We start from the raw sequence: 13525 nt of genomic DNA, 5'->3' as shown, positions 1-13525 counted from the left end.
AAAAAAAAGAAAAAGAAATGAAAGCTCAAGTGATCATAGTCATGAAGAGGCTGAGAATATGGAAAAGGCTATTGTTATGGTAAAAGATATGACTAAGGAGGAAAAGGAAGAAATAATAAAAATGATCAAAATCCAAAACAAAAACTATTAGGATCAAGAATCGACAGTAAGAAGGGTAGTGCAACGATAAAGTAATATCGGTTTAAAAAACTTTCGTATGATAAAATCAGGTTTCGACGAAAGCTGTTTTGTAAAAATGTTAACTTTGAAAGCGTATCTAAAAGTATTGAAGGCAGTAAGCAAGGTTTGCAGTAAGGTAATAGCAAGAATAAAATGTAAAGAACATGACAATTTTAGAGTCGTTCGATCAACGTGACCTACATCTACTTTCGGCTTCCTCCTCCGACGAGGTCACTAGTGTCCACTAGAGGCCTTCCTTCAATAGGCGAAGGCGAATCACCTTTTACACCCCTCTTCTCCTTTTAATGGGTTTAGGAGATAACCCTTACAAGCACTCACTCATCTCAAACTATTCTAACATTTAGACTCAAAGTTGAGGATTTTCATAAGAGATTCAATAGCGTTTTTCTCTCTTTAACTTTTATGTGCTTATGTACTTTAACTAGGGATAAGAGGGGTATTTATAGGCTTTAAGTTAATTCAAACTTGGAGTCTAAAACTTTTTCATCCCGGGTTTCCCGGGCATAGGCGGTACCACCGCCCAGTGTCAGTCTGACACTGACACTGTCCTGGGCGGTACCATCGCTTGGGGAGCAGTGCTAGGTGGTACCACCACCTGGCACCCTGCCAGGGGTGGTACAACCTCCCAGACTAACGATACCACCGTCTGATAGTCTCGAAGACTATGCCATGACGGTGAGACTTCTTGGGGCACTGTTTGGGCCTCTTATTGGGCTCAACACAGTTCTTACATGGGCCTTGTTGGCCTCTAATTAGGTTGGCCCAAGTCCAAGCCCAATTACGTGCTAACTACGAAATCCTAAGACATTTGCTAAGCTAAACAAGTCCCTATGTCTATTCTTTCGGCGAACTTTCGACGATCTCTCGGTAATATTCCGGCGGACTCCCGGTAAGCTCTTGGATTTCACGACGATCTTCTTAGCGAGTTCCGATGAGCTTCTTTGGCAAGCTCCGAGACTTCTTGGTCGGTTCCTTCAGAACTTCCGACGAACTCTCGAACTTCCAACGTGATCTCGATCTTGACTCCGGGACCTCATTTTACTTCATGTCTTGTTATCATAGTTAATCCTGCACATATAAAACACACTTCGATCTAGACAATTAATACTAAGCATTAATCAAGTTGTCCGATATGTCATTGGTCTCTCAACGCTTCGTCCGATTCTTCGACGCATCGTCATCTCTTGTGGCCTATTGCCCAATCGACCAGTTGACTCCGCAACTCTGATAGTCTTGGCGCAATATCCGCTCTTCTTGGCCTAATGCCTGAATCCACGGCCCGAAGCCTTCTGTTGATACGTCGACCGTTCCTCCGCCCCGACATCCAATCTTCTGACATATTTTCCTTTGGCACAACATAATTTTTCCTGCTTTAATTATCTCATCACGTAGATTAAAATATAAACATAATTATCACTTAGTTTTATCATCAAAATACGAGATTCAACAAAAAGAGAAAAAATATAAGAAGCCAAAAGTAAAATCATTTGAAAGTTTAATGCTATTATTGCAAAAAAAATATGGTTATTATTCTTTCAAATACTATTACAATAAAAACAGTCAAGTAGAAGAAAATACTAGCTATATTGAAAAGAAGAAAGAAGAATCTCTTTTGTCTAGCACATAAAGAAAAAAATATATAAGTGGTACTGGGATACCAAAGTTAGCAATTATATGTGTGGTTACAAAAATCTCCTTGTAGAATTGAATGAAACAAGATGGCTCTATTTTAGGGACTCTTTAAAAGTAATGATAAAAGACAAAAGTAATATCTTGATTTGCCATAAAGATGAATCTCTTCAAATTTCTTTCAAGATAAATTTATTATGATCCTTCCTCCACCGTAACACTACACTTGGAGCATATGATGGTGCTAGTCATCCTTCTCAAGTATTGGGATAAGTATAATAGAAACTGTGCTTTCATAGACCATATATAGTGATGATGAGAAAAGATATGATTATATGATAAGAAAAGATCCATAAACAATATTGATGAATTGATGATGATGATGGGTTGTTACAGTGAAATTATGTTATGCTCCCCATATATATATATATATATATATATATATATATATATATATATATATAAAGAGTTGAGACTATCAAATTATAGTCAGATATCAATTGCATGATCAAGACATAAGTTACTTATCATATGTTTGAATCTAGCCCTAATCTAACCGATCACATTTGATCTGACGTTTTATAATAGCATTAGATGGTTGTAATGCAAAGTTCAATTGAAGAGATCCGCTCTCAAACCCTAATATGTTTGCCTTTGCTCCAACCAATCGTCCCAATGGGTCCTCTCGTGGACTCCATCTCTGGCCTTCTCCCTTACCTACTCTGTTTGTGGATCTTGAAGAAGCCTTTCTTTGCGTACACCTTTTCGTCCTTAGCTTTCAGTAAATGTTACGAGAATTGAATTTGGGGATGCTGCTTATGGTGCTGCATTGTCACCTACAACTTGCAACTCTTACTTGGGCTATCATTGTGACACTTCTCGCGACCATTGTTGGCTATCGCACCCCTGCATGCAGCATGACCCATCATAAGGCCCGTGACCACTACCCTCAATATTGTCATTCACTTTCAATTCATTGCTACAGACAGCCATTATACAACAGCAGTAGTCCTTGACAAGTTTGATGACCATAGTAGGCCATCGTCCTTGACAAGTTTAATAACCCTTTCGCAAGCAAAAGGCGATAACAATAATAGATCTAATACTTTTACGATCTAAAATATTTTAATTTCAAACATAGATCTAATACCAATTGTAAACACAAAATTATAATCATATTTTTGTTAAGCTAAAAATATTTAATGTCATAATCAAAATCAAATAATGATAAATCAATATTAGGATTAAGTATCTTTTGATGTTATTCAGAAAATCTTTATCTGATCTACAACTCCACCGTTATTCGATCGGAACTAAGCAGCGATAATGATATGTAAAAGAGCTACACTTTTATCTTTTCTTTTTATTTTTCACAGGACCACTATAAACGATAAAATATAGACCAATAGGAGACGAGAAAAGATATTATACTATAAAAGATAATATCTATTTATATATGAAAGTAGAGGATGTGGGTCCAAGATAAGTAATTAGAAGAATCTCTCTCGTCAAGTATCTTTTAAGTAATTATATCATAATTAAATTTTTTTATTGATCGATAATCATAATCAGAATTCAATCATATCTATAATATATTTTATTTAATTAAATAAAATCATATAATCTAAAAAGCCAGACATAAAACTATTGTTGCCACTATGAATCTTCACGTATACGGATTAATAGGACTGGAAATGGGTTTACATCCATATGCCCATTCGTCAGATGATAGAACCGCTTCTTGCTTTTGCTTTCTGTTATATTACATGCTATAAGTCCAAATAGGATAAGATGAGCCATTGTCAATGCTGTGCTCCTGTTCTTTTTCGGAAAGTTTCATGTTTGAGTGAGAGAAGGTACAGCACGTTAATTTTCTATCTGTCTCTTTTTATAGCAGATCTGTGTCGGACGCGAGGGTTGACTTATTGGGTTCGACATTGGTGCTGGATGAATTGCATTGACTTCTGAACAGCATTGACTGTGATGCTAAATTAATTTCATTTCTCAAGGTTAATGATTTAACTCGAGCTATACTTTTTTTTTTTCCCAATGTCAATATTTTGTAACCTTCAACTTTCTTGCATTTATTCTAACTTGCCCTAATCATCATTCAGAGAAAAATAATAATTATAATTTTCCTTAAACATGTTTAATAATATGTTGAATTAAACTGTGAGATACATCTTTTAGTGCGACACATACTCCTTTGAGATGATTTTGTTTACGACATTAACTTGCGAAAGTGTCAATATGCCCCTCGCAATCACCATGGTCGACCCGTACTGTCCCTCGTGGACCATTACCCACAGTCCATCAGTCCGGGAAACAAGTGTAGTTTTTGTGTTCTTCACGAAAGACTCTCTCTCTCGTGCAAACCGATGAGGGTAATAATGACGATAAGACTTGGGTTGACGTCAGCTGTCTCAGATGACGTCTCGGTTGGCCTGACACCACTTGGTCAAACGGATCGGAACGTCGACCGAGACACATTAAATATCCTGCTCAGGCTTGGTCCTTCACGCCATGCCAACACCAGTGTCAGACGCTACCAGGAGTACGTGCCTGCCCCCTACAAGCGGGCACATCAGGAAACAGTAAGCTTCCCTATAAATAACCTCGCATTCTAAACGGGAAAGAGAGGAGGACAACCAACAAACCCCCTGCGACTACTCACTAACTTGATCGTCCGAGGGGTCGGGCCGAGCTCCCCCGACCCGACCTTTGTGCAGGTGCGAAGTCGAAGGTCCCCACAGGACGCGCAGGTGAGGAGTTCTTGCCCGGAGAGGATAGCGACCCCATCCCGATCAAAGCACCGGGATCGACCGCCTCAGTAGTCTCGAGGCACGTCCCAAGGAGATCCCCGTCATCCGGACCCGAACCAAGCCGCGTCGGTCCCGAGGCCACGGCTTAAAGATGTTTACACCAACATTTTTTTCGCTAGAAGGAGGGCCGGAATGTCAAGGGATCACCCGATTGGCTCGGACGAACCTATGCTGAGGGGTCACATCCGATTGGAGCTTCAGGGGAACATCCCCCGCACGGAGATCTTCGTGACGAACACCCCGCTGCGACCTCAGAGCGCCATTGGCGGTTGTTCAACGACCCGGGCAAGTCGCCGCCCGAAGGAGCCCCAGTCGACCCATCGCCCGTGTCATCCGAGGCCTTTCAGGACCTCGCTCATCAAGTCCGAGCTTTGACAGGTATGGTACAAACCATTATCCCGCTCATTCCTCATCCGATGCACCCGCCTGTGATCCAACCACTGCGGCAACAGGAGCCACCCGTTCGGGCCCACACACCACTTCGCCTCGGGTCCGATCGGCCCCACTCGAGGATCGAGTGATAGCAAACCCGAGCAGCCGCCCGGAACCCGGGGCATTGTCTTCGGATTCAACGGACTCCCTGCGAGCCCAGCTACGCTTTGTCAGTCAGCGGCTCGACGAAGTGGAGAAGGAGGTTCGCAGGTCAAAGGGAGAGCTTGGGGAGGACGCACACCAAGGGTCTCCGTTCGCGCCTGAGATACAAGATTAGACAGTCCCCCCGAACTTCTGACTCCCCCTCCCTGGACGCTTACGACGGTTCCACCGACCCAGCGGACCATGTAGCCGCTTTTTGTGCCCAGATGGCGTTATACGGGACCTCTGATGCTCTGATGTGCAGAGCGTTTCCCACCACCCTGAGAGGTCCGTCCCGCACGTGGTACAGCGGCTTGAAGACCGGAACGATCGCTTCCTTCGACCAGCTCGCTAAGGACTTCGAGCTCCACTTCGTGGCCTATACACGGCTGAAGCCTTCCGTGGCGCTTCTCCTTGGACTTAACCAGAGGGAGGACGAGCCCCTCTCCCATTTTGTGAATCGTTTTGCAACGCAGATCCGGGGATTACCAGACACTCATCCTTCTCTATTGATGCAGGCGTTTATGATAGGCTTGCAACCTTCCAGATTCTTCTGGTCCCTCGTGGAGCGACCCCCCACCATAGTACCAGATATGCTCCAGCGGGCTAACCAGTACGTCGCGACGGAAGCCTGGGTGGCCGTGAGGAGGAGTGACTTTTGGCAGCGAGCTCCATAGAAGAAGTCAAGCACCCGTGGTGACTATCCGATGTAGTCCTCGTAAAAGGAATCTAGGCCCTGCCTCAATCTCTTCTGAGCGAAGGCTCAGTATCTACCTGACTGCCTCCCGGCTCGCGGTTAGCTCCAGCCTAACCCCCTTATGTATCTACACGGCTCGGCCGTAGACTGCCCGAGTCCACCTCGGTGCGGCCTGCCCGCCTGAGCCGTGTCCTTCGGCCGCAGTCTGTCCGAGACCGCCTCTGTGCGGTCTACCCGCTTGCGTCGTGCTCCTCGACCGCATGTTGCTCGAGACCACGCCTGCGTGGCCAGCCCGCCTGCGTCGTGCTCCTCGACTGCATGTTGCCCGAGACCACACTTGCGTGGCCAGCCCACCTGCACACTACTCGGGGTCACCGCTGCACATCCAACCCTTCTTAGTTGCTAAACTCCACGATTCCCACACCCCTGGCAATGGACCGACAAGACGCCCGGCTGGGACAGTTTCTCAAAGCCGAAGCCATGCCTCGGACCCCCCTTTACAATAACCGACGCATAGCTTCCTTCGGGGGGGGGGATATGATGAGGGTAATAATGGTGATAAGACTCGGGTTGACGTCAGCTGCCCCAGATGACGCCTCGGTTGGCCTGACACCACCTAGTCAAACGGATCGAAACGTCGACCGAGGCACATTAAATATCCTGGCTCGGTCCTTCACGCCACGCCAACACCAGTGTTAGACGCTACCAACTGCCCCCTGCAAGCGGGCACATCAGAAAACAGTAAGCTTCCTTATAAATACCATCGCATTCTAAACGGGAAAGAGAGGATGACAACCAACAAACCCGCTACGACTGCTCACTAACTTGATCGTCGGAGGGGTCGGGCCGAGCTCCCCCGACCCGACCTTTGTGCAGGTGCAAAGCCAAAGGTCCCCACAGGACACGCAGGTGAGGAGTTCTTGCCCGGAGAGGATAGCGACCCCATCTCGATCGGAGCACCGGGATCGACCACCTCAACAGTCTCGAGGCACGTCCCAGGGAGATCCCCGTCATCCGGACCCGAACCAAACCACGTTGGTCCCGAGGCCACGGCTTACGGTTGTTTAAGCGAACACAGACCATTCAGAGTCAAAGGACATAATCAACGTAGGACATGTTCACGACTATCTATGGTGTAAAATGGCATAAAGTATAAGAAAACAAGCGTTGATAAACTTAATGCCCTATACATTGACTGCCTAACCAATTCTTAGTTCTTCGAGTTTGCATGACCCACTCATCTACTGCCCTACGATACCCAGAGACGAGCAGCGGTGACACCGCTCCATTATTCTGGTCAGTATTGTCCGAAATCGGGTCCATGAAACTGCTGGTCTGACTGCATCTGAAACAGGGAACTATCGTCACAAACAACATTACCATGGAGACCGGCATCCTGCGGATTCTGAACCTGCATTGTCATCCCATATGGTGCTGCTCCAAACTGGTGTTGCATGAACTGGTTCGCGCGCACCGGTGCATTAGAAACACCAGCAGCGTCATTTCGTTGCAAGGAGAAGGTCCTTGGCAGAGTAGTCGAAGTAGCCTGCGCCTGCGGTGTGGGAGCCCGCAGCCGAGCGGCGGCGAGCAGCTCGTCGTGTGACAAACTGGCAATCGTAATGTCATGAATGCTGGATCTCCTCTTGTCTTTGCCGCCCGAGTTTTGCCTGTTGAAGTACTTCTGGGCATGGCTGGCCACCTGAGTGGGCGTCCTGGTGGTCACGAAATTTCGAGATATGTTTCTCCAGTCCCCTTTGCCATGCGTCGAGAGACCCATCAGAAATAGCCTGCAAAATATGTTGACGAGCAAGATGACCTTAGACAATAAACACATGCCAATACGACGAACAGGATGTGGGTGGGAAACGTACTTGTGCTCCTCTTCACTCCACGGCACTCCTTTCTTCCTCTCATGCTCCGATGGTGCCCTCGGCGCGGACCTCTTTCCTCTGGCACAGGAAGGCTGCTTTGGCGCGTAGCAGTCCTCCGAGTTGGACGCGAACGATGGATAGTACGAGGACCGCCCAGCTTCTATCGCATTCAAGTCGTCGATGAGACGCTGGTAGTGGATGTTCACCTCCTCCACCGTCTTGCCCGGCACGCACGCCGCCACCTTCTCCCAGCGGTCCGGGGTGTCTTCTTCGAAGTCGATCAGGGCGAGCTCGAATAGCTTGTTCTCTTCCCAGGTCCAACCCCCACCACTCCGGTCAGGGACCCGACTCGAGCACGTCGATTCCGTCATCGATCCTGTCGACATCTGGAGATCTCGCGGAGGGCACCCTCTCCGGTTTCGCCTAAAAATCGAATCTTTAACTCGACTCAACGTGGGAGTAGGCATTGCGACGGCAAATACAGCAACAAACTCAACAATAACAAGAGAAATCAAAACCCACCAAGATCGTTTCCGTCGGACTGAGACGGAAATCAAGCAGGGAAGAGAGATCGAAGACGGGAAAGGAATGAAAGTTGAGACATTTATTGTCTCTCTCTCTCTCTCCTCCTCCTCGATCGACCGTGATTGGTGATTGGCGATTGGCGATTGGCGGAGCTTTGTGGACTCTCGAAAGAGTACGACGCTCTCGTCTCCGTTTATATCAGCAACGGAAGGGGAGGGGCAAAAAGGAGAAGTCGTGAACCAACAGGTTGTTCTGGATTCCCCATGTTTAACGGAGCAACTGGAATTTATTAGGTCTGTTAATTCGGTTTAGATATTTCTCTCGGCACGCCCTCCTCCCTAACAATCGCCGCGGCCTTCAAGTACCCTCCGAAACCACCTCGCGGCGTCACGAGCTCGGACACCACGCGATTACGTGTACGGCATCGAGACACAGAATCAAAGACATATCCTTAATTAGATTAAAAGTATGTGAGTAATATCGGTATTATATTTATTATTGTTAGTATTATCTATTCTCGATCCATTTAAATTGGATTCTGAAATCTTTTAATTGGATTTGAAGTAGATTTAGCAGGAAAAGAGGTAGTCGAGTCGATAAAATATCCAACACTAAGTCAACTTTTCATTGCATCTTGATCAACATGTCAACAGATGGATCCTACTTTGACAACATTCAGTCAATGTATATCCAACACATCATCAGGAATCAGGGCCGATGAGGATGATGATGTGGCGCCAATAGAGATTGACCCAGCAAAATCACTAATTCACAATTCTCATATTTGCCACGTGATTCCACGGACCGATGATAGGTGATCAAATCATTCGACTCTTTTACCGATTTAAATGTTGAAGGGGTTAAGCCACCGACGTAGTTCTTACCGGGTCTTGCTATATATTTTTGACAGCTAATTCCCTTATATAAATCTCTATTGGATTCAAACCCAACTACATGACTTTCAAGTTGAAAGAAAAAGAAAAAGGTTATCCATTACTAGACCACTCGTATGAACAAGAGTCCAAGACAGATGATTGTAAGTCGTCTCATCCTTATCGCCCATATGGAGAAAAAGTCAAGAAGAGATTGTTAGGGGCGATTGAGGGCAGCATCCATAGAATATTTTGCTCATTTATGATTATATATAAAAGCATTTTTTTTTAGCATAGTGGAAGAGGAGGGATCATTTTTCACCTTTCCCATTCATATGCACCTATCTAGGGTTATTAACTTCAGTATCGAATGGATCGGGTCAAGAAACTTCTTTCGATCTTAGCCTTTGTGTAAGTGGCACATCGGAAGCTCAATGTTTTTACATCAGAGACACATTGGACAATCTTGCATATGCATAATTGGATTATGTTAAGTTGACCAAGACGTCAATGATATCTTCCCATAATATGATCCGATATCATAAGAAAGCCCACCCATCAATCCCCTCAATGAATGCTTGAGCGATGAGACTTTGCCCCAAACCCATAGTACTTTTATCCGAGTAGAGATAACAACCACCCTTTCGCGCACATTGGTGTATTCACCTTAGCATAGATATCAATGCAATACTAGTGCCTATTTAATGACCCAATTCTCTCATCCCCAAGGATGGCCCAAGCCACCTACTCATCCATGTCAAGTTGTTCTTAAATCTCACTCAAGAAATACATATACTAATAAGCATGATATAAGTCATCACTCTGTTTTTGCTCTAGTTGGTCCAATAGGCGGAACCACCAACTCAATCATAGACCTCAACTCCACCACCATCGACACCTGTCGAGATTCCCTGACCCGACGTGGTGCTGACATCCCAGGAGCGCCCGAGACCTATTAAACCGTTAGTCGACGAGGCACTTCGATCCTCGATTATAGAATTCAGTAGACTGCACCACTCTTAGTTTGCCTCCTCTGAATTCAAAGCCGAATCAGTAGACTCGATGGGGGATTCCTTATGGATCTAATTCAAGCAAATATATCGATGCTTGGAGGAGATTCGATGAGAGTTCTATGGCCAAAAGGAGAAGCATTGATCAACTCCACCTCAGGTCAATCATCGTTCACTTAAAAAATTCAGGAGGAATCAATTCCAAAGAACTTTCATCTCCCATCCTTGGAAGCATTTGATGATAGTGCTGATCCGATGGAGTACTTTATAGCTTTCCATACTCATATGTTATTATATAATACCTCGGATGTTCTAATGTGCCATGCCTTTCTCACTATCATTAAGAGGTCACGCATGAGAATGATACGCTCGTCTAATGCTAGTGTCCATCTACTCTTTCACCAAGCCAGCAAGGGAGTTCGAACTTTACTTTCTCAAGTACGCATGCCCTCGGCCTTCAATGGTAACACTCCTCAGACTTAGGTAGTGAGAGGAAGAAACATTCACAAACTTCGTTGTATAAGTCATTAATGAGATCCGAGGCACGTAGTAGATACTTATTCATCACTCATAATATAGACCTTCATAATGAGGCTCAGGCCCTCTCATCTCTTTCAGTTATTGATAGAAAGACCACTAGCAATTATACTCGAGGCAATTCAAAGGGCCAATCAACATATTGCTATCATGGCAATAGTCTCGGGCAAGCATAAGAAGTCACACAAGAGGCCAAAGCATTAGCGGCCACAATCAACCCCGATCTTGAAATCATCACGATGGAGGAAAAATGAGCAACTCGAGTTACCTCACCCAACGTCCGAGCTAACCCCTCTAAATATGATTAAAATTATAGTTTTTCTACAGATAAAGGAGAAAAGTCTCTTAAGGGACTCACCCAATGAAGGCCTTGTTAATGAAAAGAGACAAGTCCAAGTACTATTGATTTTATCAAGATTATAACCACAACACTAAAGATTATCATGATATAAAATAACAGATTGAAGAGCTCATACGATAGAGACATCTCAAGTAGTTCATCTGAAAGCATTAAGAACCCTCACCTTGACCTCATGGGCTAGAGAAAAGGTAAATTGATATCTTCATTAGTGGACCGATCTCAAGGGCAAAAGAAGAGACCAATACTTTGCAGTTCATCTAACTACTTCCTGAGCTTTGCCAACTCTAGAGGGGCTATACAGTATGATGATATCGTTGGAGGCTTAACTCTTGACTCCAACTCAATGTGATGATCTATACCTCTATGCGGTGGTAGAGTTTTTGGCAACTCAAGTAGCATGACGTTTGTGAACTCCTTCAAAACGTTTGACACTATAGTAGATTTATGAATGACCTCCACATCAAGTAGCTCCAGCTTCACAATAGCTACAAAAGTTAATTCATCTTTTTATACCCCTTATTCAATTGTAATGCTGATATTTATTATGGGTCCTTAATTCGTCCTCGAGACACCAGAATCACATAGGAGTTGTCACCTCCCATTAGGTATAGGGAGTTTAGGAACGACATTGGCACTAACTTCGCCACATACACGAACTCTATTTCAAGAATTACTTGGAAGCCATCAAGTGGCACCGACATTATGTTTGTGCTTCCGCTCCATATCTCGATCTTGATGAGTATCCTCTTTGCTAACTCGAAGATACGCTTAGCCTTCGAGTTCACCACCTTTATCCGACTTGAGTTCTTCTCCAAGTTCAGCCCAAATCGCCTTGCTTCTCGATCGGTAATGGAATTGTGGGTAGCACCCGTGTCCACCTTCACATGGGTTGTTCAGTCATTTAGCTTGATGTTCATATATATCAGCTCACTACTCTTTGCTTTCTGTGGCTTCATCTTTATGTTCTCCCTCACTTTACCCCACAACGCATTTAATAAACGTATTGCTCTCATCCGAGGTTCTTACGACTTCTCATCATCGCTATTAGATTTCGAACTACTTAGGACAATGGCCTTGCTTTTATTCGATCTAGGGGGTTGGATTGATATTGTTAAGGTATTTAGTACTTACTTTTATAGGCACTCTCTCACCATATGTAGTCCTTCGCACAAGAAGCATATGCTAGGTTTAGGTTTAGTGACATTGCCTTTTGAGTTTGGCCCTTTATGGGAACTCCTTTTCTTTTGCTTGCCTCTAGGCTCCTTCCCTTAGGAATATTTGGGTGGATGATTTCTTGGAGATTATTTCTTCTTCCCTAGGTCTTCCGAGGAAACAAAGTCGATGACTTTTCTTCCCCAAGTCCTCCAAGGAAATAAAGTGAGCCTTTTCGCGACTATGATTGCCTAAATCACATTAATGACATTCCTTCGATGTAGTTCCTATTATGCCCATAGCCTTAGGCCATCAAGGAAGCTGAACAACTTATCCTTCTTGGACATGTCTTGTATGTCCAACATTAGTATAGAAAATTACTTCACATAGTTCCGAATAAAAGTACTTTGGCAGAGTTGTCTTAACTTTCTTTTTGTGATTAGGTAGGAACTAGGTTCTCAAGCTTTAAGTCCTCACATATGTGTCAACTCAACACCAACTTTATTGGATCTCTTTCCAATATATTCGTCGTTAAAGTTTTGCATCCTAATTCAGATACATGATTGCTATCGAAACTTTGATTTTTTTTAGAATCAGGCCTTGTAACTTGGAAGTTCTTTTCCATGTCAAATAGGAGATTCTCGAGCTCCTTCGTATCCTTGGCACCTCCGTAACAATGTAGCTCTGGTGACCTCAAGTTTGTGGTGGAGTAAAACTAGTGTTGCTCCCTCCCGTATTTAGAGTCATTGTGAGTAATGTAACCCTAGACATGAGTTCCACCATAACTTCATGTAGATGTTGCATGGAGTTTTTGGTGTCTTCTGTCAATCGATCGGTTAGGGACTCCACCTTATCAATCTAAAATTATACTTTTTCTTATGAGTTCTCTATCCTAAGAAGCCTTTGTAGGTTTTGGTAGAGTTCCTCTAAACTTGCGAATATTGAAATAGATTTCCTAATTATGTATATGACTTCTTTTCTCGATTGGCAATCTTAGAGATATCTTAGATAATTTTATGTATGCAGTTTTGGACTTTTTCATATTAATCAACACATCAACAATATTTTTTCGTTATTTATATATATATATATATTACTTGTAAGTAAGTTGATCGGATCCGTCCAAACTTATTCAAGGGCAATGGCTTATAAGTTGATTTGGCTAAAACATTCGAGTGGTTGAGATCAAAGGGAGCATAGAATTAACGGTTTTGATGAAGCCTCTATAATTTCTTTATACAGCTCAGTCTGCACAGAGTTTCGCTCGTCCTTTTT

General features: G+C 44.0%; 1 protein-coding gene across 2 annotated transcripts; it reads right to left on the bottom strand.

Annotated features, from left to right (window-relative positions):
* Positions 1-7062: 7062 nt before the first annotated feature.
* On the bottom strand, positions 7063-8504 carry LOC135618368 (transcription factor DIVARICATA-like). Of its 2 annotated transcripts, XM_065119250.1 has the most exons (3): positions 8316-8504; positions 7794-8216; positions 7063-7709 (listed from the first exon to the last, which is right to left on the bottom strand). In XM_065119250.1, exons 2-3 carry the CDS (start codon positions 8177-8179, stop codon positions 7220-7222), a joined length of 876 nt encoding a protein of 291 aa, XP_064975322.1. In that variant the 5' UTR covers positions 8180-8216; positions 8316-8504; the 3' UTR covers positions 7063-7219. The 2 variants fall into 2 exon arrangements, with proteins under 2 accessions (XP_064975322.1, XP_064975320.1); XM_065119248.1 differs by having other exon boundaries at positions 7794-8504.
* Positions 8505-13525: the final 5021 nt, after the last annotated feature.

This window comes from Musa acuminata, chromosome BXJ2-8 (genome assembly GCF_036884655.1).
Source record: "Musa acuminata AAA Group cultivar baxijiao chromosome BXJ2-8, Cavendish_Baxijiao_AAA, whole genome shotgun sequence".
NCBI classification, from domain to species: domain Eukaryota; kingdom Viridiplantae; phylum Streptophyta; class Magnoliopsida; order Zingiberales; family Musaceae; genus Musa; species Musa acuminata.
This window is presented reverse-complemented; position numbering and strand designations above follow the sequence as displayed.